The sequence below is a fragment of the Hydra vulgaris genome, chromosome 02 (genome assembly GCF_038396675.1).
Source record: "Hydra vulgaris chromosome 02, alternate assembly HydraT2T_AEP".
Taxonomy (NCBI): Eukaryota; Metazoa; Cnidaria; class Hydrozoa; order Anthoathecata; family Hydridae; genus Hydra; species Hydra vulgaris.
Genome location: NC_088921.1, coordinates 12,968,772 through 12,994,245, shown reverse-complemented (window position 1 = coordinate 12,994,245; position 25,474 = coordinate 12,968,772). Strand labels below are relative to the sequence as shown.

Below are 25,474 nucleotides of genomic sequence, written 5' to 3'. Positions count from 1 at the left end.
TCAAGATTCTCAAGAGTCAGAAGACAAATACCAGAAAGAACTCCAGCAAAACCAAAATTGCAACCAAATCTTCAAAGTTATCAACCACCATAAGGGCAACTATTTGTCGACAGTTTTTTCAAGACGGGATTGACATTCAGACACCTTCACAGTACCTTCTGGTATATACAGATCAACTATTAAAGAAGCTAATTAAACTTAAAGAAGGAATGAAGAAAACACTACATTTAAAAAGCTAGTCACTGGGCTTTGATGGTAAGCGTATTTGTCTCCAAGAATATCAATTGTTAGTGTTAAAGAATAAATAGATAAAGTTACAAGCACTAAATAAAAGTTAGTGTTAAAGAATAAATAGATAAAGTTACAAGCACTACAGATGGAAAAGCAGATACTGTTGTTGAAGGTATAATAGCAATGAATACAATTTATAGAAGATTTTAAAGATGTAGCAGATTAGATTAAGATTATAAAGATGTAGCAGATTAGATAAGATTATAAAGATTGTAGCAGACACAACAATTGTAAGCACTGGAAGAAGCCATTGTCAGTCCGCTACAAAGTCGTTTTATTGAAAAGAAACTGGAAAAAACAATTCATAGGACTCAGTACAATGAATTGTGGTTCAAATGAATGCGAAGGACTTGGTTAAGAACATCATGCTTTTGACCAAGCCTTTCACATATTAATGAAAAAAGATGGGTAGACCATTGGTTTACTGACCAAATGTACAATGCAGATGATTATCTGAAGCTATGTAGAAGCTTGCACGATCACAAAAAGCATTAAATTCAGTGAAAAAGTTTTGGAATCAGGAACCATTAAGACTGTAAATTCCCAGAACAAATCAGTTTGCAAACAAACAAACAAGCAACCAAGTGTCTTCACGATCTTTTAGACATCTGTAAAGAGAAAGAGAACCGCAAGCTAAGATTTATTTTGTCTAACAAAGAATAAGAATTGTATATTATGCTTTATCTTAGCTAAATACTATACAGCATTTTTTCGATATATACAGCAGGCCTTGTTTTAAATAACAAATGCTTAACGCTACAGCCTAATGCTTAACGCTACAGCCTAATGCTTAACGATACAGCCTAATGCTTAACGATACAGCCTAATGCTTAACGATACATGTAAATTTGACGTCAAAACTCTCTTTATTTCTTTTATTTTTTAAAGACATTTTAAAACTATTTTAAATATTACAAATATTACAACCATATACAACAAAACTAGTTTGAATATTATTTAACTTCTTTTTTTATTATTACTATAAGGAAATTTTCTTTTATTTTTTAATATTAAATAATTAAAATTAATATAACATTTTAAAAAATATTATAACAAATGTAATATTAAAATTAACATTTTAATATTACATTTGCTACATATTTAATATTAAAATTACATTTGTAATTTGATATTAACAAATTTCTTTCTTTCCTCAACATTTGTATAAATGAATTAAAATATGTTAAACTTTTGAACTTTTAAATGATTATTTTTTAAATTTCAAATTGCGGCCTTGCAACTACAAATGATTTTTTAATTAAAAAAAAAAAATAGCCATTTATTAATACAAAATTACGTTAATTTTTTTACTTTATTTATTAAAAGTTTATTATTTTTCCATCGTTGCAATTTAACTTGCGTTAAAAAAAAATAATAAAAAAAAAATTCAACTTACATTTTGTGCAAATTTTTGATGCTGCCATTTAATTAAAATTTAATTTTAAGTAAAAAAAATATGTTTAGGAAAGAAAACCAAAAAATTGTCATAAAAATGAGCTAATTTTTTTTAATAATAAATAAAATTTAAATATTGAACAATATTTAGTAATATTTTTAAATAAATTTGACAGTTAAGTTAAACCCAAGCATTAACTTTAATTTTAATGAACTTAAATATGTTTTTTAAATGCAGAAATTGAATTATATATTTTTTAAATCTAAATTAAAATATTTATATAATCTTTTATCCAATTCGACATAAATGAATTTTATCCAACTATAACTTTAAAAGATTATTTCAAGAAATGACTTCATTCTTATCGAATCACAGTTGTTATCTTGGTCAATAGTTTCAACTATAGTACTTATGTCATTTATGTTAAACCAACGAGCAAATGCCTTCCAATCATTTGATAGCCATGTTACCAAAATATGAGAAATTTTTTCAAAATTTTCTAAAAGAATTTTTAACATAAATATAACAACAATATGTTTTAACAACAATATGTTAAGCTACTTATATTATGTGTGCTATTTTTTTTTTGTTTAATTTTCATCATGTTAGCAATCATAATTTTGTAATCATAATATTATTTTTGTTTTGTAACTTTTTAACACAATGAAAATATAACAAAGAGGTTGTTGTTACTGTTTCCATGCCAACCTTCAAAAGTAAACCCTAGCTATTATAAAAGTGATTTTTTATGTAAGAGGAAAGGTGATCTGAAAGATGATCCTTATAAAAAAAGTGTTGTGGTCTAAAGCAGAATGATCCCATATAAAGTATTAAAAAAATATTATTTTAAAAATTACTTAATATTCAGATTGCAATCAGTAAATTTGGGCATCTCTAACTACTTACATTTACTCCCCTTGGTGCATTTTGAACTAGCATGAGTAGATATTGTGATATAAATCTTACAGCCAAATTCATAGCAAACTGTTAATAATAAAAATAACTGATAACAAAAAAATCTGTTTGTGATTATTGTTAGTCATCTTTTATAACCATTTTGTATTCTTTTTAATTAATCTGTATTAAATAATTGAATTAATAAACTATATACCCAAAACTATAGACTAAAAACTTATTTATAAAACTATACATATTATATTTAAATATTTACAAAACAAAGTTTTGAACTTAAATTGAATTTTAAAAATAATGGGACAGTCAAGTGAATTGTCACGAGATTAGAAAAAATTCAATTTAGTTTTACCTTCATCTTTCTAATAGGGATTTCTTTCATATTTTATTTAAAGGGGTGATTTCTATTATTTCTATGATTTTTATTGTTCTTTTATTCTTTAGTTTTACCTTGAAGTTCTGTTCTATATCGTAAAAACTAGTTCAAATCAATTATGGCGCAAATAACTTAATTTTAAACTTATCTAACAAAGTGGACTTAAACTGTTTTTTTTTTTAGAATTTATTAAACAATTGTTGTATTTATTATGAACAAAATATATTTGAACTTTAAGTAGATGGGAATATATATAAACCTTTACAGTATGACCCTACTAAATTGTGGCCCACCACATCATTGATGAAAAAACTGCTTAATAACGTTATTTTATGACTTCTTAAAGGTCACAAAATCAGTATTCCACTCCACCCTATGATTTCTGGTTGCGATTGACCGAAAGATAATCTGTCTAATTTTGTAATAAATTAGACAGATAAACTCTTTAAATTATTACAAAGTTTTTGCAATTTTTAGCTGAAACACCCCAGCTTATTATAAAGACACAACACATTTTCTTAAAATAAATTAATCTCATAGTATCACATCAATGGATTTTTTTTGTTTACGGCTGACATGTACCTTTATACAAATATTTTACACAGAAAAGGTATTAATGTTGTGAAATAACATATGAAAAACACTCCTAAAAACAATAAACTCAGGAATTGCCCTTCAATAGATTTTATAAATATAATTTTGGAAACAATTTTAATCCATAGTAATTTTAACTTTGCTGGTCAACATTATCACCAGATGTCAGGTACATCTATGGGTAAAAGAATGGCGCCACCAAATGAAAACCTTTTAACCTTATAACTAAAATCTAAAAGATATAAGTAGTTTTCAGAATTCAATCTCGCTCTATAAAATAACTAAAATCAATAGATATTTTAGTTATATGAATAGTATGCATCATTCCATCAAATTTGTTTTTAACCATTTAGACATTATATTTTTTATGAAACTATAAAGAAACTATAGAAATCAATCTAAATAATGTATAGTTTCTTTAATCTATGTTGTGATTTTAATGTGCACTAATAATTTGTTAATATTTAGCTTTGCTAGTTATTGCTAAAATACACCATGCATTGAAAAACAATACGACCTACTATCGAAGAAAAGTTACAGCGCTTGTGGATACTGGTTGTTCGCAATCTTTCATCACCAAAAAATTACTGCCATCCAACTATGTGATTGACTAAGTGATTTGTGTAGTGGATGTTGCAACAATGGGTGGAATCATTTGATGCGAAGAAGTTATTGCTAAAAAACACCAAGCATTGGTGCATTTTAGCAATAGCTTCCACACATAACACCATGCGTTGGTATTATGTGTGGATGAAGTAATAAACAAATAAGAATAAATTGCAAGCTAATCAGGCTTGTCTATTACAACAAGCTAACTGGATGTGTCTATTTTCTCCGCAATATGAAGATGGACAGTCAAAACGATTTATTCGGCAGATGACTTCTTTCTTCGTGGTAAACAAATATGACAACAAAATTATGGGAAAAAGATTACTACTATTGATGTGCATCATTCAAGATAATAAAAAGAAGATAAGACCGGTGCTTGATTATCACGAAATTAACATCTATGTAAAAGCCTCTAAAAGGGATGCGGATGTCATCAACGATGCAGTGAGAGATTGGAAACTCATGAGTAAAAATAGCAACAACTCAGTGGTGGATCTAAAAAGAACATACCTACAAATTTATGTTCATAAACGACATTGGCCTTGCTAAACTGTTATTTACCAAGATCAACGATATGCGCCTACACATTTGGGCTTTGGTTTAAACCAAAGCTCAATACTACAATATGTTTTTCAACAAAATTCTTCACTTGCAAAATCAACAAGAGGATACATTGATGATACCTTAGCAACCAATGGGAATGGAAAAAAGCTGGTGGCAGATATGAGGAAATGGGGTCTTTATGCAAAAACACTTGAACATTTTGGCAAAAACCCAGTTCGTGCACTAGGATTGGTAGTAACAGTAAATCCATCTACAAAGGAAATGTTTTGGAAGAGAGGACATGAAATTCCCATTATTAAAAATGTGCTCACCAAAAGGGAGATACTCTCATTATGTGGTAATCTGGTTGCTAATCTACCAGTTGCTAGATGGTTAAGACTTGCATGTAGCTTTATAAAGAGATGTGCAAATAAAGTAGGTTGGATGAACCTATTACAAATAAGTACGTTAATGAAATGACGCAGGAAGATGTGGATAAAGTTATCAAATGCGATCCAGCAAAAGGTATATGAAATATCAAACCAAATGCATCTCTAACCATATGGTGTGGTACAAGCTTGTTGGCTGAGGAAGTTGTGATAATGCAAGGTGACAAGAAAATAGAAGATGCGACATGGCTACAACCAAAGTCTGATGCAATGCATATCAATGTAACTGAATTGGATGCATGTATTGAAGGTCTTAATATGGCATTGAAATTTGACCCAAGTGATATCTCTATCAAAACTGATTCTCATAGTGTATTCAGTTGGTTAAATTCTAAATTGACTCGTGACAAACCTGTAAAATGTGCCAGGCATTACAAAGTGCTAATTCCAAATATTTGAAACGGAGGTTTCAAATATTTGGAAAACTGGTCGAGGATTACTCCATAAATGTAAATGCTACGCGGGTACCAACAACAAAAAATATCGTAGACAAACTCACACAAGTGCCAACAAAATAGATAAAAAACAAAGTTGCAACGATTATCAGCAGATTATCGTTGCAATTTTGTGAAAAATAGACTTTGTGAAAGATAGATAATCTGCTGATTATCGTTGCAACTTTGTGAAAAATAGACACATCCACAAAAAAGTGAAAAATAGACACATCCACAAAAAAGTAAATTCAATAGCACAGTTCTGTTCACAGCATAGTTCTGTACTCTTGGGAGTTTCCAAGAGTACAGAACTATGCTCGCGTGCTGGTATCCACGTTAACAGAGACACAGTGAAACAAATTGTGGCTGAATGTGAGGAAAGTAATTCAATTAATCCTAATGTGATTTCGTGGGATAAAGGAAATCTTGCTGTGAGTAAAGTGTGGGAATGAGTAGCCAGCGATGTTACTCATGCTGATTCATTGTTATATCTCACCTGTATTGATTGTGGCCCAAGCAGATACACGTTTTGGACACCATTAAGCGATGAAAGTGCAGCAATGGTTGTTCAATCGTTATAAACAATATGGTCATCGCTTGTACCTCCTTCCAAAGTTCTCCTAGATAACTTTAAGTTGTTTAGATCTCAGACTATGCAAGCTATGGTGTCGAAATGGGAAATAAGACCTGATTATGGAGCTGTTGAAAATTAATCAGGAAATAGAATTGTTGTAAGAGTTCATTGGATGGTAAAAAGAACAAATCCGAGAGCAAAATGTGGTATACCCATGTGTATTTCTTAATCAACAACGTTCCATCAAAACACGGCACACCTTTTGAAATCTTTAGCCAACAATACAAACGCACCCAAATTCCTGGAATCGATAAAGTTGAATCAACACAAAAGTTCCTGACTAAGTTTCAAGGATGGAAAGTTGGCGATAGAGTGTGGGTGAAGCCCAAGTATATGACGCCTTGTACACAGCGATGGTTAAAAGAAAGCATAGTGGCACTGCATAATGGTTTAACAGCTGAAGTTGAAGTCAACGGACATACATTGCCATGACATTTTTCTTATCTCCAGCATCATCGTGTAGACAAAAAAAAAAGAAGATATAACAACTGATGATGATTACAATCTGACACTGATTAAACCTCCTGAAACAAACTTAAAACACATCGTAATTGAAGACCCAAGTTCTAAAATAAATTCCCTGGACAATGGCAAAGCTGACAATAGTATGGACCGCGCTGATCAAAACTATCTAACATATTGTGAGACAGAGTTACAGCCTGTTTGGTTCACTGGCTATGGAAGAAGAGTACTTCCTAACCAAAAGTATCACAATTATGTATGAGCTCTTGTTGAACTGGGGGAGATGATTTAGTTAGCTTTGCTAACTATTGACAAATGTCACACGTTGCATATTTTTATTATAATAACGTTTTGCATAATGATCATTAATTATTGACAAAAGTCACAAGTTGTATTTTTAAATGCTACATATAGCGAACAATTTTGTTTTAAAATTGTTGAGATTGTTGATAAGAAATAAAAACATTGAAAACAGCATGGTTTTTACATGCGTTGAACAACAATCTATAATGAGTAATGTTTTTTTTAAATGTAAATTGAAACTTTTGAAAATATGCATCTTCTGAAAATGTATATAGAAACTTTAAATAGTAATCGTAACTTTAGAGTTATAAAACCTTGTATTTTTAAATACAAATATAAAATGTTTAAATGTTGTTAAAAAATCGTTTTCGTAAAAAATTTATCAAAATGAATAGCAATAACTTACCATCTATTACAACACCCAAAACCACATCAATTCTATTTAAAGCATAAAGGGAATTAACAATTACATCTTTGTAGCAAGTTGGATTGATTTTATACAGCTTTTGAAGAAAAGCTTCCATTTTTTATTTGTCACTCTCATTATCTTGATCAATCTGATCTATTATACTATATATATCTGTTTCACATGCATTACGAGCAAACCTTTTCCAGTCAGGTGATACTTGCTCAACTAATATTCTGTTAAATTCCTCAAAACTTTCTATAAAAATGTTTTTGCTACATACTTAAATAGCTTCTATGAAAAAAAGATTCTGTTTTATATATATATATATATATATATATATATATATATATATATATATATATATATATATATATATATATATATATATATATATATAATATATATATATATATATATATATATATATATATATATATATATATATATATATATATATATATATATATATATATATGTATATACATATGTATATACATATGCATATACATATGTATATACATGTATATATATATATATATATATAGATATATATATATATATATATATAAATATATATATGTATATACATATATATGTATATACATATATATATATATATATATATATATATATATATATATATATATATATATATATATATATATATATATATATATATATATATATATATACATATATATGTATATACATATATATGTATATACATATATATGTATATACATATATATGTATATACATATATATGTATATACATATACATATATATATATATATATATATATATATATATATATATATATATATATATATATATATATATGTATATATATATATATATATATATATATATATATATATATATATATATATATATATATATATATCAGACCTTGTTACAAAATTTCGCTGCGTAGCAAAAACGCGTAACGCATTTCTAAGCAACTCGACTCAGCAAATATATTTTGCATCGTTAGAAGTTATATTGCGTCACTCGCGTCTTTTCAAGTACCGCATTGTAATTAAAGTTATTTTATTAACGCATTAAAAATCATACAAACAGTTTCTTTTTTTCTCACTATGACAAAAGTTACAAATAAAGTTAAAGTTCTTATTTAAAAAATTAGTTTTATTTTTTTTTCAAATATGAACTAAATTTTATTTAAAAAAAAACATTTTTTTCATGAAACGTAAAATAATGCTTGATTATTTTCTTATGATTTTGCAATTGGTTTTTGGTTACTTTATTAACTGTTAATAAATCTTTTCTTATTTAATTTGTGAACTCTTTTTAATAATGTTTTTAAACAATAAAGAGTTTTTTTTTGTTATTTATCAGTTACCGATAACATATTCGTGATCATAATTTATTTTCATAAATTAAACGAACGTCATTAAAACTTTACGTTATTGAATTAACAATAAACAAAATATCTTATTAATAAAATATTTATATCAAAATAAATCGTGCATTTTTTAAACTAACATGACTAAAAATAATTTTTATATTTAAAAGGAATTTATATATTTAATTCCTTAAGATAAAACTTAAAACACTTTATTTTTTTTTAACTAATTTTTAACAACAACAACAAAAATTTTGAAACAAACTGTTTCTTTAACAAAAAATCTATTAGTTTACAATTGCGGTTAAATACTTTTACTTACGACTTTATTTCTTCTGAATAAACGTCACGTTAACAACAATCAAAAGATAATTTAAATATTCTAAAAGATATAAGTTTTTACGTAGCGCAAAACTGCTGAACGCTTAGGCAAATTGCCTTTTTGCAGGCAAAATGCGAGCTGCGTAACGCTTCTTAAAAAAGCCTGATAACCAGTTTGTTAATGTTGGTTGCCTGCTGACCTTTCAAGTCGCAGTCAATTTTCCCTATAGGGCTAAGTATGGACTAGAAATAATTTTAAATATTAGAAATATTCACTCGAACCCATTGGAGTTGCCTATTACAAATGTTGGAGCATTTTTATAAAGTTAGAAATCCAATATCAAAAAGTCTAATTGATATAGAGTCTACAATAACATTCAACAAAAACAATATTGGTTTATTATCAAACATAATATCAGCCTTGCAACTTTTAAAAGTTGCTGTAGAAGCAAATGTGTTGTGAAGATGTTTATATTTACTAGGTGATACTAACTCAGCAAAACAGCTATGAGCTTACAGGGACCCTAAAAAGGTGAGACAAGTTGTGTTCAAATCATAGATAAACATTAGAAAATAAGTTAAAAGTTAAATAATTTCCAAATTTCCAAAACAAATTTCCGAATTTCCAAAAAAAAATTAATGAATGAGATATTAACAAAAGCATTTATTGTTTTGTCATTATACCTCTTGTTGAGAGCCTAATTTTAGGCTCTCAAATCTGCATAGTTTTTTCTATTAAAAAAACATCTGGTTTCAATAATGAATGTTTCCGCTCACCAGAGTTTTTAAACTCAGTTCAGTTTTACACAACCAGATTGGGTTTTGCCCTTCATATTTAGTCTGTAGTGGTTATAAAAACATTTGCTGCAGCATGTTTTTGTGTTTTGTTCAACGTATTGTTAAGTGTTTCTGTTAAACAAACTAGCATAATAAAAATAGTAATTTAGGCAAAGTGAACTTTAAAATACACAAGATGAATATTTTTCTTAGAAAATAAGTAATCAATTTTTTTTATATAACACTAAGTACAATATAATCCAACATCATTAATATTTTGAAAGATTTAAAAAATTTTATTTTTTTAATAAATTGAGGAAACCGTTTTAAAAATCTTATATATATTTTTATCTTGAGTTTATAATAATTTATATTTCCAACTCTAGATATTGTTTTTAAAATGGTCTAATATATATTTTTCAGATATATATAAAATTGATATTAAAATATATATTGATATATATTGATAATTTAGATATATATTAAGATATATATTGATAATTCAGATATAAATTAATTGATATTATCTTATATTTTCATTTAACCGCCAAAGAGGAAACCCCTGCAATAAATTTTAAAATAAAAAACAAAAACCCCTTGATTTAAAAAATAAAAATAGTCAAAGAACAGGAACTTTCCTTCACCAGAAACAAAATGACGTAAAAATGAAATAATATTACGAATAAATTAAAGCAAATTACCCGGGTAATTTGCAAGTTTTTTCTTACTCTTTACCCGGATAATTTTATTAAAATTACGCGGGTAATTTTAGGTAACTTTAAATTTTATAAGTTTTCTAATAGTTATTTCCATAATTAAACATTTTTGGCTGTGATCAACTTTGTGAAGATAATTAACTTTATAAAAAAGTTTTATAATATAAATTCACCATTATTAAATTTGTTGAGGCTTCCAGCTTAGTCCTTAGCTCTTAGATAATTACTAATACAATATAAACAAATTAAAATTGCAATTTTCAGCATGCAAAAGATTTATAGAGAATTTAAAGTTTAAATTTGATTTATTTGTTATTAACACTGTTGTCAAAGATATACACATTTTTTTAATAAAAAAGTTGTTTTACATTAACATAAGTCAAAGTTAAAACCAAGCATTATCTACAATAAAGAATAACAGTTGTAATGAGTATTTAATTTGAATGTTCATTTAAATGGAATTTCATTTGAAATTTTCTTTAGAAAAAGTTTTTTGTTTAAAATTGATAGAATTGAAACATTACTAATAACTCATTATATATAACTTCATAATAATAATAGTAATAATAATAATAATAATAATAATAATAATAATAATAATAAAAATAATAATAAAAATAATAATAATAATAATAACAATAATAAACGAAGGCATTAGATTTCATATGAAAAACATTTATTATAATGAACATACGTAATTATAAATTTAAAAAATTTATATTGCAATAACTCTTAATAAGCTCAAGAGAATTTTTAGAATCAGATCAGGGATTAAAATAGGACACTTTCTAGTAACACTTAATTTTCTTGGTTTCTTATAAAAAAAGTGTAATTTTTTTTTATATATACATAGTTATTATTTAACATATACCTATTGTTTGTCATTATTCGTCACTCAATTTAACAGAGGAAAATAGATTTTTTCTAAATGTCTGACTTTAAAGATGTCAGTTTTTAAAGGAAATCACATGTTTGGGAGCATTTTTTTGTATAGCAAAACAGGAGATAGTGCTAAGTACAAAATTTGTTCAGTAGTTTTGAAAACATATATAACAAAAAGCCTTAAATATCACCTTCAAACAAAGCATAATATTCAAGCTAAATTTTGACTTGAGAAAGATCTGTTACCAGAAAAACAATCATTAACACCATCAAAAGTTTCTTGCATTGATACTTTCTTTAAGAAAGGCTTTGAACCTTTTGTTGAGATGATAAGCAAATTGGTTGCAGTTGATGGTCTTAGTTTAAAGCAAATTGCAAATGATGTTCTGCTTAGAAGAGCACTTAAATCAGATGGTTACACTTTACCAAAAAGTCCTTAAAATATCAGAGGAGATCAATTCATGGCAGAATATGGTAAAACTATCACCATCATTAAGCAAGAAATTCAAAAAATTTAAGAAGAAGAAGGTTGTTTTTCTATTAGCTTTGACGAATCCACTTCAGTCAGAAACCGTTGTTTTATGAATCTGAACTTAAATTGTTTAGATGGTTTTCAATCACTAGGGATGATCCGTAGACAGCATTTCTAGTGATTGAAAACATCTAAACAAAGCATGGACACTGAAAATGCTATTAAACTTGATAAGTTAAGATTGACTCAATTTCAGTTGGATTTGGACAACGACATTGTAGTAACCATCATTGATGGTGCAAGTGTTATGATGAAATTCGGTAAAAAGACCAGTCTTATTCATGTTGGCTGTCTTGCACATGCAATCCATCTTTTAATTTCTGATGAAACTGTAGAGGAAGAGGATTATGAAGAAAAAACAGAGGAATGTGATGAATTAAGCACTGAGACAAACTTAGTTTCTGCTATTGGTGCTATTGTTGCTAAAATCCTTAAAATTGTTAAAGTCATTCAGAAAGTCCCCAGTCAGAAGTGATGACAATATTTAACCTCAAAATATTCAGTCCTTTGGAAAGAAAAAAGTTTTTTTAGATTGTAAAACATGATGGAAAAGCCTTATTAAAATGCTACGAACATTTTATGAAGTTCGCAAAGAAGTTAAAGTAGCAATGATCCATCTTGAACAAGAACTTTATGTTTCCGATAAAACAATGGAGAAGATTAAAGAACAATGCGATGCTCTTGCTCACATTGAGATGACTGTAGAATATTTATGCAAGGAAGATGCTGATTATTTACTTGCTGAAAAAGTTACTGAATTTGCTGCTAAGAAGCTGAAAAATAAAGAGACATCAATAAGTCTTGCTCTCCTAGAAAAACTTGACGTCCAAATTCAAGAGAGAAAAAAACATGATTTTGTACACTTAATACAATATTTAAAATCTCCGGACACTTAGGAAGAACAAAGGCATCAATTTGGTCTAAAAATAAAAAAACATATTTTAATATCTCTGGCTACTTCCAATTTAAAAAGACATTATCCACAGAAAGCAGGTAAAGAGCTACCAGTTGATTTTGAAGTTACTAGTAAACTTGATCAAACATTAAAAATTGATTAAAAAAAATCTTTCATATGAACTTGTTTCATTTATTCAACAAACAGAGCATTAAGCTATCACCGTAGATAAGATTGATTTAGAATTTTGAAAAAAGAAAGAGTTAATTTGAAGCTCCTCATGCAAGGTCTTGAAAAACTTTTTAAAGCTTTATTAACTATTAAATCAACATCAGTGGATTCAACAAGCTTTTTTAGGCCTTGGGATTATTTGCCACAAAAATAAGAAATAGATCGGGAGATGATACCCTTGATGCATTGATTTTAATGCGTCATTTCTACAAAAAACTTGAAAAAAGAAAATATAGCTAAAAGATAAACTTCTTCATTTTAGCCTATCAAAAATTTGTTTTTTTTTTAATCAAAATAGACTAAATTTACACCCCCAAGGTTATTTAATAGCTGCTGTAAAATCTAACTGATAAAATTATCTGGGTAATACCCGGGTATTACCCAGATAATTTTATCAATTAGATAATTTTTTCAGTAGATTTAAAATTACCCATAACCCGGGTAAGTATTTTTGGCAGAGTAATGGAAAAAATGGAAATGACAGTTTTTATCAATGCATTTAGCCAATTTACATTAGGCTAAAATTATTAATAATTGAAATATATAAATTATCTTTTGATTGTTTAAGCAGTATTTATTTAGAAAACATTAGGCTGAATTAAATATTTAAAAAATTGAAATTGTGAAATAATTTATTTTTTTGATAAAAAACAATCATTAAATAAATTTTTTTATACTTGAAAATTCCTAATACCAAGTTAAAAAAAAGATTAAATACTTTAAGATTAAACTATTTAAACTATTTAATTTAAAATTTAGGATTAAACTTTTCATACCTTTTAATTTGAAATTTTTTAATTAAAAAACCTTAAATTAAACATGATTAAAAATTTTAAGTTTAATTTTGAAGGAACTTTTTACTTAAGAAAAGGAGAAACAATTATGTTTAAGAGAATAATTTTTTGCAACTGAGATTAAAAAAAAAATTTTATGAGTAATTCAATTTTTATAATTCAATATCATAAAAAGTTATTTTGAGATCAGTACTATTTATAAATATAAATTATGTTTATGAACACCTGCTTGATAACTCATGAAATCAGTTATAAAGCATGTTCAGATTTAGGATTAGCAGGTTTAGGTTCAGGATTAGCAGGTTCAGGTTCAGGATTAGCAGGTCCAGGATTAGGGTAATAATAATTAAAATAGTAATTTTTATTAAAAGTTTTTAATAAAAAAAAGTTATTTTAAGTTATAAAAATAAAACAAAAAAAAATTAAATTTTGATAAACAAAAAATTACTATACTATGTATTAGTTTGTTTTGAGAAAAAAATAATACGGATATAAAAACTTTTTTAAATACCTAATTTAAATTTTATTTTAAGTGATATTTGTAATTGGTGTTTTGTTAAAAGACTTTTAACATAGTTTAAAATTTAATTTAATTACAATGCAGTATTTTAAAATTCGCTAATGATACAATTCAACTTTTAACAGTGTAAATTTGAAAGTTTTGTCAGGTTTTGTTTTTCTGTTACACAACAAAATCTTATAACAAGGCCTAAAGCTGCAATAAAAAGGTTAGTAAGATTTTTTTTAGTTTTAAAGAGTTTTTAATTTGACATAGCTTGCATAACTATATAAATAAATATATTTAAATAATTAAATAATTTATATAATTTATATAATTAGTAAATATATATATTTATTTATAACTTTAATTTAGACAGGGAGGTTCATTCATAATTTACTAAACTCTATGAAAATATGTTTTTTGGTTTTTCCTAATTTGTGTATTGTAATCTGTTTAAATTTCATATTTACAATACAATTTAATACAACATTTTTGTTCATTCCATAAAATTGATCCCTCCAAAACAGGGAAGTACTTTATCTGTGGAAAAGTACTACAAAAGGGAAGTAACCTCAAACATTCTAAAGAACTATATTACTAATCTCAATACCTGTTTTTATTTATCTTCAATAATATTTGTTTAATATTATTATTTTTTTAATTCTGATTCACTCCCAAAAAGTTTGCAAGCAACCGCTAATAAGTTGGGAGTTACTAGAAAAAAAAAAGAATAGAATTATAAAGCAAGGAAACGGTTTACAGAAGACTTGAAAAGTTGTAGGTTATATGAGGAAGCAAAACATGAAGATGAAAAAGAGTTCTAAAGGTTTGAAGTGAGGGGAAAAAACTAGACATATTAAACTTTTTAAAGCATGTAGGGACAGATACAGTAAAAGAATGAGACTTTTTTGACTTAGGAGTCAAGCAAGAATTAGCTTTAGTTGATGGAACTACCCAGCCAGTATAAACACGTCTTTTAGACGTTTTTCTTTGCATCTAAAATGTTAACACTTTTAGAAATTCAGATAAATATAAGACATCTATTATTAGTCATCTTTTAGCCGTCTATTTTTATCGTCTTAAAGATAAATACAATTAGATATCTGAATTTAGACGTCTAAAGGTGTTAACATTTTAGATTCTAAAAACAGGTGTTTGTGCTGGCTGGGTAGAGATAATAGCTCCTTTGAGCACCAACCACAATAGTGTTTGTAGAACTTTACGAAGATGGGAGGAGGCTCAAGCTTGGCAGATAGAGCTGGTTCAACTATGTTTACAATGTATTTTGGAATCATTCTAGAAAAGAAAGAGCATCATAAGAAGAAACAACCCAAAATATGACAACAGTATCAAACAGGGACGAATAAGTGATTTGTAGAGGTAGAGAATGGAATTAGGAGTAAGAAATTGGCAAGGAGGATGAAGTGGAGCAACCTTAGAATATGCTAACTTAGCAATAATCATATATATGTCTTTGCTAAAAGGTCATTAGTGAACAAGAATCCAAGAAACAAAAAGATTGATTATGCTTAAAATTGTAATTATTAGGACTAGTATTGCATTTTTTTAACTTATATAATTCTAATTATAATGCAAATGATGGTTAACCCTAAGGCTTTCATGCATTACCTAATTTTCCTTCTGCTACTTTTGGCTCAGAGCATTTAAGTATTATCTCAATAAATTTTCTCAAAACATTTACAAACTGAAAATCACAAAAAATTTTGTAGTGCCTGAAGTTTTTGAGATGATGTGAGAATGTAAAAATGTGTTTACATAAAGCCATCAAAAAAAGTGTTGTTTAAAAAGACTTAAAAATTTTTTTTAAAGTAACATGTAAGCAAGATCAAGAAAAATGCTTTAACATATACCTAATAACTATTTCAAAATTTCATAAACCTAACATTCTGCTACGACCAATAGTCAGAGCATGCAGCGGACCAACGGACAATCTATCAGAATACCTGGCAAAATTCATACAACCACTAGTCGAATCACTACCAGCCCACATTAAAGACAGTATACACTTTTTCAACATGTTACAAAATATACGACTTCAATCTTCGGAATTCATCTTTGTAACAGCTGACATGACATCACTCTACACCAACATCCCACAAAGAGATGGCATAGACGCAGCATTACACTACATGAGGCTCATACCATTAAGATAGACCAACTGACTGCGCATTCCTGGGTATCATAGGTAACCTTATAGAAGAAATTCTATCAAACACTACTTTTTACTTTGGTGACAAACACTACCATTAACTGACAGGCACATCAATAGGCACATGGGTTGCGCCATGCTATGCGAATTTATTCATAGGGAGGCTTGACGAACGAATCACTAACCAATTACAGAACCACATTACTTTCTAGAGAAGATTTATTGATGACATATTCTTCAATTTTCAAGGACCCATAGAAGTGTTTGATCAGATCTGTAACTACATGAACACCATTCATCCAACAATCAAATTCACTTTTAATCACTCAGCAACATCAATAAACTTTCTAGACATACTACTGTGCAAAAATGAACAAGGGAACATTCACACAACCATCTACCAAAAACCAACTGACACAATGGGACTACTTCATTATGACTCACATCATCCCACACACACCATACAGGGCACCATATACAGCCAAGCTTTCAGATACTGCACTATCATTACAGAACTTAACAGACTATCATCTGCACATCATCAACAATAACATTAAGAAAGTACTTTTTAAAACGCAACATGAACTCATCAACAACAGGTGAGCGCAGGAAAATACAGAAAGACTAACGATAATTACACCACACCTCTTTTGGACAACAATTCAACAGCATCATTCTTAATAACTGGAACATGATTGACCCAGACTTGCAACTACAGGACATATTTTCACACAAACCATTATATATACATACAAACTTAAAATTTATTAAAGACTTACTAATACACACTAAATACCAACAATAACAACTGTACAAGGAACATCAGCTTGTATTTCAACCTCTCTATCAGCTTGTATTTCAACTTGTATTTCTAATCAGCTTGTATTTCAACCTAACTCTAAAAACTAACACAAAATTATTATCGGCGTTTTAGGCCTCGTCTCTTATTCAGCATAAAAGCCATTTCTAAAACCGCACGCTATTCTGTTTGAACTCTGATACAGAGCGGTGAGTTTAAAATTACTTCAATTTATTTACATTCTTCGGATATTTAGGCGGATTAAGATTCTTATCAATCTTCATATTCCCTGAATATCACTGTTTATTTATAATCCTAAATTTAACTTTTATAACAATGACAAGTTGATATTCATCATCAAGAACATATTTTACATCCTCGTCATGATTTAAACCAAAGATGATACTTTCAAAATGGTAAGCACACATGTTTTTATTACTTAACTTTCATTTATTCTATTCACAATTATATTTATAGACAAAGTATATGTTATAATATTTATTTGTAAGGGGACCTATATCAATGTTTTCTCTCATTTTACTAAGGTTTTCAAAATATGAAGTTATAGTTTATAAACATGTACCAATATGACTATCCCTTTATGTTGCATGTCTGTGGTACATAATTAATGTCATATGATATCTATATGAATGCCTTCATTGACATTCACAAGTAGATACACAAAGGCCCTGGTCAGAGTTGGCCAAGAAAAGAACAAACCAAGTCTAAACCACACCATCCCATCACAAAATACTGGTGTTTTACAAATTTTAAGCACATGCTCCATTTTAGCAAGGTAGCGTCCACAGGGTGTCGACCATTGGTCAGACGCCAGATCTTCGAAACTCCCTGATGACAATAATGGTCCTGATGAGAATGTCATCTTGACCCTACATGGGTAATTGGATAATAAAACACCTATATTTTAATCATCTACCACTCAATACACAGATGCTTGTCATTTTAAGATTTATACTAATATTTCTTGAATTAATATTAATAAGTGAAATAACCATTGTAATGTATATAATACATAAATAGTTTATGGATGCCTTGGAATATATAAGTATGTCCATGGGGTATAAGTGTGTGCATACACATATTTTTTTTTTTTTTTTTTTTTGTTATTCACCTCCTCAAGGCCATGAAGGCCACTACAGATGAGGAGGCTACTCAATAGTGGTTATAACCCTCTCTCGACTCTATAACTCCGAAACATGAACCTCGACGAACAAGGCCGCTGCCTTGCAGTATATTGCAACTTGATAATTTTTTCAGATTATCAAGTTGCAATAGTTTGTTACTTTTATTGGACGTCTAGTATTCATGTCTAGCTTACATTACACCAGTTTTAATGACTTTCAACCAATTTTATACAAACAACTCATACCATCAAGACATTCTATTACAGTAGACACAAGTACACTGCATTGACTGTCTACATTACATACAGAGCTATAAGTATTCAAAACAATCCATAACTCTCACTGACCCTCGTTATACTGCAACAAAGCACTGCACTTATTGACACTTGTGTCAAAAAGTGACTTACAATTGTATGCATGTTGTACTGAGCCCCACTAAGTGTCCTCTGGTTCCAGTGTCAATTCAGAAGTCTGTGGCAATCATCCTGACAGGATACTCTGAGAATAGTCCTTTTGGGATAACACAATGGGATACCTTAACAAGATACCATGGTGTTGACCCAGAGTGGAACTTCTTTTGGGATACCAGTTTCGGGCAAGAGTTGGAGGTCTTCTTGTGTTGATCTGTACCATAAGGTGCGAATTCATACGGCACTCGAGACGTCTTTGACACACTTATATTGATAATGTATGTTTACCACCCTAATAATACAGACCACATGATAACTTCTTGTAAAACGAATAATTCTACTCCATCACTGATACTGTCTACACATCACACTTACGCTTGGCACTAACAACAATTTATTAGAACAACAATAATTGACTCATACGTATCTCGACTATTGCTTATTGTTATTGTTTATTTTTACAACATTTTACTTATCATTTTTAAATATTCTTCTACTTTGAGGCTCTTTGTTTTCCACTGGACATCTGTCCTTTTGTACTTTTATCTCACTCTGCTAAACTCTTTTTAACTTATTATTCATATCTAAGGCGTTCACTGCTTGGTGCAGCTTCACTAAAATGCATTGCATTTACAACAAAAAATTTTTAAAGCAACATGTAAGCAAGATCAAGGAAAATGCTACAATATGTACCTAACAACTCTTTAAGTTTTAAAAAAAGAAAATGTTTTTTAATAGATATTTGCAATTTAATAACGAGATGAATATATTAAAGATACATTTATAACAATAATAAATTCACAAGGCATTAAACAGCAACTACTAGAAATAGCATAGTATTTCTGGATGAAATTTAAAGAATAATTCATCGCAAAGAAGATCAATTAGGGGCCATCCGTATATTATGTACGCAAAAATCTCCAGATTGTGAAGAAAAACACCCATCTCCCCACCTCCCCGCCCCTTACCCCCACTGTTGCCCAGCATACTTTTTATCTCCCCCTCCCCAGACGTACGTATGCTTACCCTCCTTCCCATAAAAGTTTCATATGCCTAATAGTCCAACTCCCTCCCCAATTCCATTCATGCACGCGATCACATTTTTTTAGGCGCTGTTCAACTTTTATAACCTTAAAAGACCAAGAACATGATCGGAGTTCACCTTTAATTAATGGGCAAGTAAATGTGAACCGCAATCTAAACTTTTTGTGTACATACATTTGTTGTTTTACCGTAGGCTGGACATTGCCTTCTTCCAACTGGGTGTGGTCTTCTACCCCATTCTTTACAAATTAATTTGTATTGGTGTTGTTTTAGAATAGAACAATGGTTAAAATCACAGAGAGTTGCATATGATTTGATTCATGCGATAAAATTGGTAATTGTTTCTCCTTCAGATAATTTCTTACTTCCTTTGCTGTGGTAGATTTTTGTTTTTTTTTCCTTTGTAAATAAAATTTCTTACTTCCTTCATTGTGGTAGTTTTTTTTTTAAACTAATGTTTTATCCTAATCATAGCGCCATGTATAAAAAGTCGAAGCAAAGATAAATTTGTTTTTTACTCTCATAAGACTAATTACGAAATCGTAAAATGCAAAATATATATATAATAAAGTAAATATCATACATTGAATACAAATATACAAATACATTGAATACAAATATACAAATACATACAAATATCAATACATTGAAATCAATACATAATTAATGATAAATATGTAACTATGGCATATTAAACATAAATAACTTAATGATCAAAGTGCAGTAGGCTTTAGACTAAAACATCTAATATAGCTACTATCTTTTAGCAACTTTTTTGCATTATACTTTGTATGCAATTATTTGCGACTACATGCTACTTTTGTTATTTTATTGCTATCTACCATTTTAGTAGGGAATAATAACTTTACGTTCACAACCTAAACATTCACTGAAAACACAATTTTGTTGATTTAAATACTTTTGAAGAAAAGTAAAGAAAAGAAGAAATTTAGAGCAGTCCTTAATAAAAGGGGTGGGGGACGCCCCCACCCCCTTTATTAAGGACTCGAGAGGTCTTAATAAGCTTGGGGTTGGTGGACCACCAACCCCAACTTTATCAAGACCCCTTACCCCCTGCCTTTATTAACTTCTACTTGTTATCAACACCAACAACAACAATAAAATCAGTGAAAATCGGTCTTAAAAACTAGAAAATAATTATTAGTCACTGATAAAAACCAAAAACCTTTTAGTGCAAATAGGCTTTAAAAACCCTCAACCAAGGAAATCTCGACTTGTTGAAAACAATCTTTTGGTTTATTTCTCACCAAGTATAAAATTTATATCAGCGTATATCCTATTTAATTATTATAAAACAGCAGTTAGAAAATGCAAATTTGACCGCAAGCCACACTAGAATTTAATAGTTCTATGCGTGTTTTATAAAAAATATTAGTTTGGATTTATAAACTGAAATTTTTCATAAAAAATACTCAGAATGTAACATTAAAAATCTCCCCTCCCCCCTTCCTTCATTTTATATAAAAACCCTCTGTTTATTAGATTTGGACAAAAATTCCCATCCCAATTTTTTATGCTTTTATTTTATTTTTGCCATATTTTTGCACTTCTCTCTCTCATTTGTTTCTTTTTAACTCCCAACATAATATAGTTGTTGTTTGAAGCCTTCTTGACAGTGAACTTATTATTTTAAAAAAATCAATTTTAGTTCCTTAATATTTGTCTATTCCAGTCAATCAATTTCGTTCTTGTTTACATCCATCTTTTTTGTCTCATAATTGTTATCATTTATCATATTATCATAATTATTATTATCATATATTATATTAGGTATACAAAATATAGACTTGTCAGCTAGTAAAAAAATTGTATTCATTTAAATTTCAAAACATCTGAAATTGGATAATTTTTAAATTTGTTAATTTTAGATTGATTTGAAAATCTTTTGAATTTGAAACCAAAATCTGTGAGAAATGAAAACCTAAAAAGGAAATTGGTTATAAATTTTGCACATAAAATGGTCAAAACAAAGACTACAATTAATTGAAGACAATTTGAATAAAAATAAAATTATTAAAACCCACTTATTGTTATTTTTTAGATCAAAACAGTCAGGTAAAGGTATGAGATATAATTAAACAATAAAGAAAAAACAACAAACTAAGTTTAATATTGTAAAATAATAAATTTTTTAAAAAAAATTAATATTTTTTAACTTTTTTCATTCAAGAACATTTTATATATAAAAAAAAATTCAATTTAAAAAAACTGACTTTGATTATATCAATTAAAACCTGTAATAGTCTAAGGATAATGCCAGATTAAGAAGTAAATGCAACATAAAGTTTATTATTAAATAAATACAACATAATTAATTAAATACAACATAAAGTGCGCTGTTGTAGGGGTTGTTATCGGCAATGAGAGTTGAAGGTATTCTGTGACGAGTAAAATTGGTTTTCATGAATTTGATTACAGAGAATCCCGTTTTGTCAGGAATGACACTGTTCTCAATAAATTTAGAAAGGTAGTCTATAACAATTACATATATTTTTCCATGCAACTCATATATGTCTGATCCTACTTTACTCCACGGTAAGTCAGGAATGTTGTGTTGAATGATTTTTTCCTTTTTGGTGTTATTACGGTATATAAGGCATTTTTAGCATTTAAGTATTAGTTTATCAATATCACTTGTAATTCCTGGCCAGTAAACAGTGTTTTGAGCTCTAGCTTTCATCTTTTTGGTGCCAAAGTGTGATAAATGAAGCTGTCTTAATATGAGAGGTCTCATAGCAGTTGGTATGACTATTCATTTTCTTTTAGATTTATTTCCTCTGCAATGTGTAAGTTGTATTTGTATTTGTCTGTTTTGGGGCCAACCATAAGTTATATAGTTGGTTATTTGAGAGAGCACAGGGTCAAGTTTAGTGTCGTGCTGCAATTGCTTTAGTCTATTTGTTGATATTGGCAGATTTTGAACTAAAGTGTGAACCATAACGTTGCAGTCCTCATTTAGGCTATCATCCTTGTCAAAATTATTGAGGTGGGCATGTGATAGAGAGTCAGCAATGTGTAGATATTTTCCTGGAACATATTTTACTACAACTTGATATTTTTGGAGTCTTATCAAAAGTATTTGTATACGAGGTGGTGCTTCTGACAGCGGCTTGTGCAAAATGTATTCAAGAGGTTTATGATCACTTTCTATGGAGACCTGTCGCCCATAGGTATATTGGTTGAAACGTTCACAAGCAAAAACGACTGCTAAAAGTTCTTTCTCTATCTGAGCATATCTCTGTTCTGCTATAGTTAAACTACGAGATGTATAGCTGATCGGGTGACCTTCTTGCATAATACAGGCTCCTAATCCATGTGAAGATGCGTCTACCTGAATCTGGACATCTTTTGATGTGTTGAAGAATGAGAGTACAGGAGAAGATGAAAGAACCTGTTTAATTTTTTCCATAGCACTGGTATGTTCATGGTTCCATGACTAGAGTATGTCTTTTTTAAGCAGCTGGCAGAGGGGAGCTGTTAACTCTGACATATTTGGGATGAATTGTCGCAGATAGTTGACCATTCCTAAGAGCCGTTGCAAATCTGCTTGACATGCAGGCAATGGGTATGCAGATATGGCTTTAGTTTTATCAGGATCAATTCTTATGCCTTCATGGCTGATTATGTTCCCGAGATACTTGACTTCAGATACTCGAAATTGTATTTTTTTTAGGTTGAAATAACATTCAAACTTTTGAACTAAAGGTTTTAATTTATCATTTTTTTCGATTGTGAAAATGAATGTATCATATACTCTTAAAGCGTCTTCGCCAATCATATGAAGGAAAATGGCACATTGAATATCTTCATTTTTATCATTGACTCCAGAAGCTATTTTATAAAGATTCCATCTCTGCTTCCATTTTTGCCAGTTTTCAGAAACATTGCCATTTAAATTCATGGCCTCTAATGGTCTAAGTTGTTCGATTTTGAATTAAATACAGGTTTACTTCTGGTACCATGTAATATTCTAAGGATAATGCTAGATTAAGAATTAAATACAACATAAAGTTTAAAGCGTGCAAACCGCCATATTTATTTCAAGTAATAATAACACGAGGTATATGTGTACTATGCCGAACACGGATATTACAAAACCAAAAAACAAAGTCGTGTATTTGCAGTGAACAAAATATCACTTAGCTGATTCAGAAGAAATTTTTACAATAGAAAGTTTTTGATTTAAATATAAACAACAGTAATACAAACTTTCTATTCAAGCTTTTTTAAAACAAAAGATAAATATATAAAAAATTAGTCTTGTTAAGTCTGTAGTCTGGAGGGAAAGTAAAATAAAAAAAAATTATTATCTAAACTTTTATACACTTGGAAGTAAATTAAAAAAATCATGAAACTTTTCGTAACAAAATGACAAGCTATTTTTTAACAGTCAAATTAACAGATTTAACAATTAAATATAATAATTGAAAATTATAATATATAATTATAATAATTAAAAATAATTATTTATAATAAGTCAAAACAACAGCTGTTTAGTTAGACAGATTTTTAGAGTGTTAAAATGGTTTTTGTTTTGCTTTATTTTAGTTTTTTTGATGGATTTTTATAATATATTTATGGATTTTTATAATATATTAAATGTACACTTTTTGATTAAAATTTCAGAAAAGCTGTTTTAAATGATTTTTATTTAAAAAGTTTAAGTTTGACCATTACATACCTATTTTACTCTGCACTCTGGGATAAAATGGGTATACCATGGGGTAAAATGGGTATAATTGTAAATAAAATGGGTAAATTGTAAAATAAAAGTATTCTCTCTAAATTGATTTTAATTCTCTATAGGTTAAATATTAAATGTTTGATGTAAAAATTTAGTAAAACGAATTACAGTTCAACCAGTGCAACTACAAACGAAAACCATCTCAATTTTATACCCATTTTACCACTGTTGATCCTATTGTAAAGAATAATAAAATTATATTTTTGTGAAGGAACAATGCAAGTAGCGTAAAACTAATTCGAAGCACAGATAATTACAATTTATAATAATTTACTATAACAGTTAGTATTGTATGTTCTTAATTTAGTACATATTTCGCTTGATTAAGCGAAACACCTCTTTTAGAAACGTTCTAGTTCTCTACTTGTATCTTTCGAAAAATTAAATACAAAAACTAAAAAACCCAGTTAATTTGACACCCTGTTAAGTTTAATAAAATCATTAAGCTTAATCAATAATTTCCAGCACTATTAATATCCACAGTATCAAGTAAATCATAAGTAATACATGTAAAAATTACGCGAGGATAAATTTCATTTCGCAGTTTACCTTGTAGATAAGGGTCAGCGCAAGAAAGTATCACTCAGAATACGATCAAAGTCCGCACTTAATTTATACTAATCATGCAAAAGTTTTATTTTTAAATTATGTGAATGTTGAAAAGCTTCAAAAATAGCTGTTTACAAAAGTTCTTCCGTCGTAAACCTAATAAATG

General features: G+C 28.5%; 1 protein-coding gene across 1 annotated transcript; it reads right to left on the bottom strand.

Annotated features, from left to right (window-relative positions):
* Window positions 1–23,451: 23,451 nt before the first annotated feature.
* Window positions 23,452–23,916, bottom strand: LOC136075856 (uncharacterized). Its single transcript, XM_065789293.1, has one exon. It carries the CDS (start codon window positions 23,914–23,916, stop codon window positions 23,452–23,454), a length of 465 nt encoding a protein of 154 aa, XP_065645365.1.
* Between the last annotated feature and the right edge of the window lie 1,558 nt (window positions 23,917–25,474).

Bases quoted from the DNA above. Each gene is read 5' to 3' on its own strand.
- LOC136075856 (XM_065789293.1), bottom strand. From the start codon at position 23,916: ATGAATTTAAATGGCAATGTTTCTGAAAACTGGCAAAAATGGAAGCAG.